Below are 2,486 nucleotides of genomic sequence, written 5' to 3' on the forward strand. Positions count from 1 at the left end.
AGTCTTTCCTCGGAGCACCGAGCGACGACACCCGGCAGCGGGTACTTCCGCTGCGGTATACGCCGGTATCACGGGTACTGCCGTCCGGCGATATACCATTCCGGAGTACACGACAGGTGGAGGCGCTGCTCCGTCGTGTGCCCCGGTGGCCCCCCCCCGCAGTAGTGTACTAGAACGGGGTGCTGCCCGATGTACGCAAGCTACTGATCCCCTACCGGTCTCCTATCCGTCCGCAGTAGCGTACACAGTAACGGGGTGCTGCCCGGTGTACATATGCTACTGAGAATACACGCATAACGAGGCGCTGATCGGGCGTGTCCCTGACCTGAACCTATCCTTTTTCCTGACCCCCGACCGGTGTAGAACACAGGGGGGAATATTTGGGTGGGAGACGAATTATTAATTAGCCATAGCCGTAAGCTCCGTAACGTTAATCCTGTTCCTTCGCTCCGTTACAGAGGATCCCGTGTAACATCCTCACCAACCGCTTCCTGTAATCCAGCCGGGTACCTGTCTTACTCTCGTTTAATCCAACCGGCCGTATCTTCGTTATTTTATATATTCCGATTCGGCCGCGTGCGCATTACCACGATTTCTTTGTATTCCGTTAAATCATTGTATTCCTGTACCGTATTCTAATCCGTCTAATCCTTTCTTTTCCATTATATTTTGATCACAGGGCGTACTTTTGTAATTACCACGATTTCCTTGTATCTATCCGTCGCACTAATCTTCCTTATTTCTTTTGTATTTACGTACAGGGCGAACCTATTGTAGCTACCTCGATCCTATTCGTTGAATAAACTTTGTTCCTATTGTTAAACCGAAAACTACCTGTCAGACTTATTTCCGATCCCTTCCAAGCGATCAACTCTATTGGCGAATTAAGATCTTCTTTGCCTCCTTTCCTCCCGACGGCCCTGGAGCTGAGCATATTCGGCGACAGGAGGAACGGAGGATTCACTCGAACCGACACACAGCACGTCAAATACCGACCGCGAGAACGCTAGCTCCTCCAACCGTCAATCGGAACCGCGTGTCCGATTGAGTACATTATTTATTATTCGAGTAATAAATAATTCCTGCCGGAATCGTGTCCGGAACCGGGAGGAGCTGAGACTATTTCGTTCGTTACACCTTTACCCGTTCATATGTATATGTAGATTAAAAAACCTCTTCTGAAGATTCAGATGACAACATACTATCTGAATTGGAAGAAATAGGCTCTCCTCTATTCATCTTTCTACATTTCATTTTAAGTAATTTAACTGCAAGTTTCTCTTTTATGAGTTTTGTTTTTAGTATTCTTGTTTCAATTCGTTGCTTGGCTTGAATGTTCTTCGTCATTAACTTTGCTAGTGCTGTTTTTGTCTCCATAAGACTCAATGTTTCTTCATTGGAAGTTTTTGTTGACTCGACCATTTTTAGGCGCTTATATTTATCCTGAACACCTTCTTTTGCATTGGAAAGCGGGGGACTGATGATGGTTTTCAATTTTTGAAGATTATATTCCGCCCAACTTTTCACTTCTCCGCTTTTTACTAAATGTTGAAAATATTTGTATCTCATTAAAATAATGTAAGTTTCTACATATAAAATAACAATAAACAAAAAGATTGTATGATATTGACAAACCTGGAAAACACTTGTATGATTTGGATCATCATTCTCCATATCATTATCTAGTAAATTTGTTACAGTTGATGGCGTTTCTACATAATTCGAAATATGCTTGTCAGAATCAAACGGATTGATCTCATTGATCAGTCCGTCGATGGATGGCCCAATTATTTCATAAACGGCATCGGCCACAACATCACTCACAATATTTGAAGATCCACCACCTAACAAATATATGATAAAAATAAATTCTTGCTCGTGATCAAAAGCGCTAAAATAATTTAATGTTAATTATATTACCAGTGAGATATATTTCCCTTTTATTTTTTGCATACAACTTCTTGGTGTCCTTTTTAGCATTAATCCAGAAATTTTTTATGTTTCCTAATTCGCGAGGGCGACAGTTGCTTTGCTGATTATACTCGTCCAATATCTTTAACCAAGCCTCTTCTTTTTCTCTAACACTCACAGCATCAGTCCGCTTATTTTCTATTATCAATTTGTATTTTTTTATTAATGATACAAGTGCTAGTTTTTCAGCTTGACAAAAATTTGGTGTATACGTTTATTTTCAACCGTATATCGTATACGGTTTATTTTCATATCCATTTTTATTATGCGATGAGGTATCGTAATAATGAGGATGAAACTGGAAATTAATTATTTCAGTGATTAAATATATGTATATGTATATTTTTTAAGCTTATTTGCGAAAATGCGACTTGTCAAAATCTAACCTTGTAAATAGCTTACCGAATTCAAGGTTAGATTTTGACAAGTTGCATTTTCGCAAATAAGCTTAAAAAATATACCTATACATATATTGATATATTTGTGATTGATATATTGATGTATATATGCAACAT

The 2,486-nt window shown here is 39.7% G+C and overlaps 1 protein-coding gene across 1 annotated transcript; it reads right to left on the reverse strand.

Moving 5' to 3' along the window:
• Positions 1–1,054: 1,054 nt before the first annotated feature.
• Positions 1,055–2,177, reverse strand: LOC105562984. The gene is made up of 2 exons (XM_012014205.1): positions 1,921–2,177; positions 1,055–1,844 (listed from the first exon to the last, which is right to left on the reverse strand). The coding sequence occupies exon 2, from the start codon at positions 1,672–1,674 to the stop codon at positions 1,165–1,167; it is 510 nt and encodes a 169-aa protein (XP_011869595.1). The 5' UTR covers positions 1,675–1,844; positions 1,921–2,177; the 3' UTR covers positions 1,055–1,164.
• Between the last annotated feature and the right edge of the window lie 309 nt (positions 2,178–2,486).

The sequence above is a fragment of the Vollenhovia emeryi genome, unplaced genomic scaffold (assembly GCF_000949405.1).
Source record: "Vollenhovia emeryi isolate VEMERY1.0 unplaced genomic scaffold, V.emery_V1.0 DF944595.1, whole genome shotgun sequence".
NCBI lineage: Eukaryota > Metazoa > Arthropoda > Insecta > Hymenoptera > Formicidae > Vollenhovia > Vollenhovia emeryi.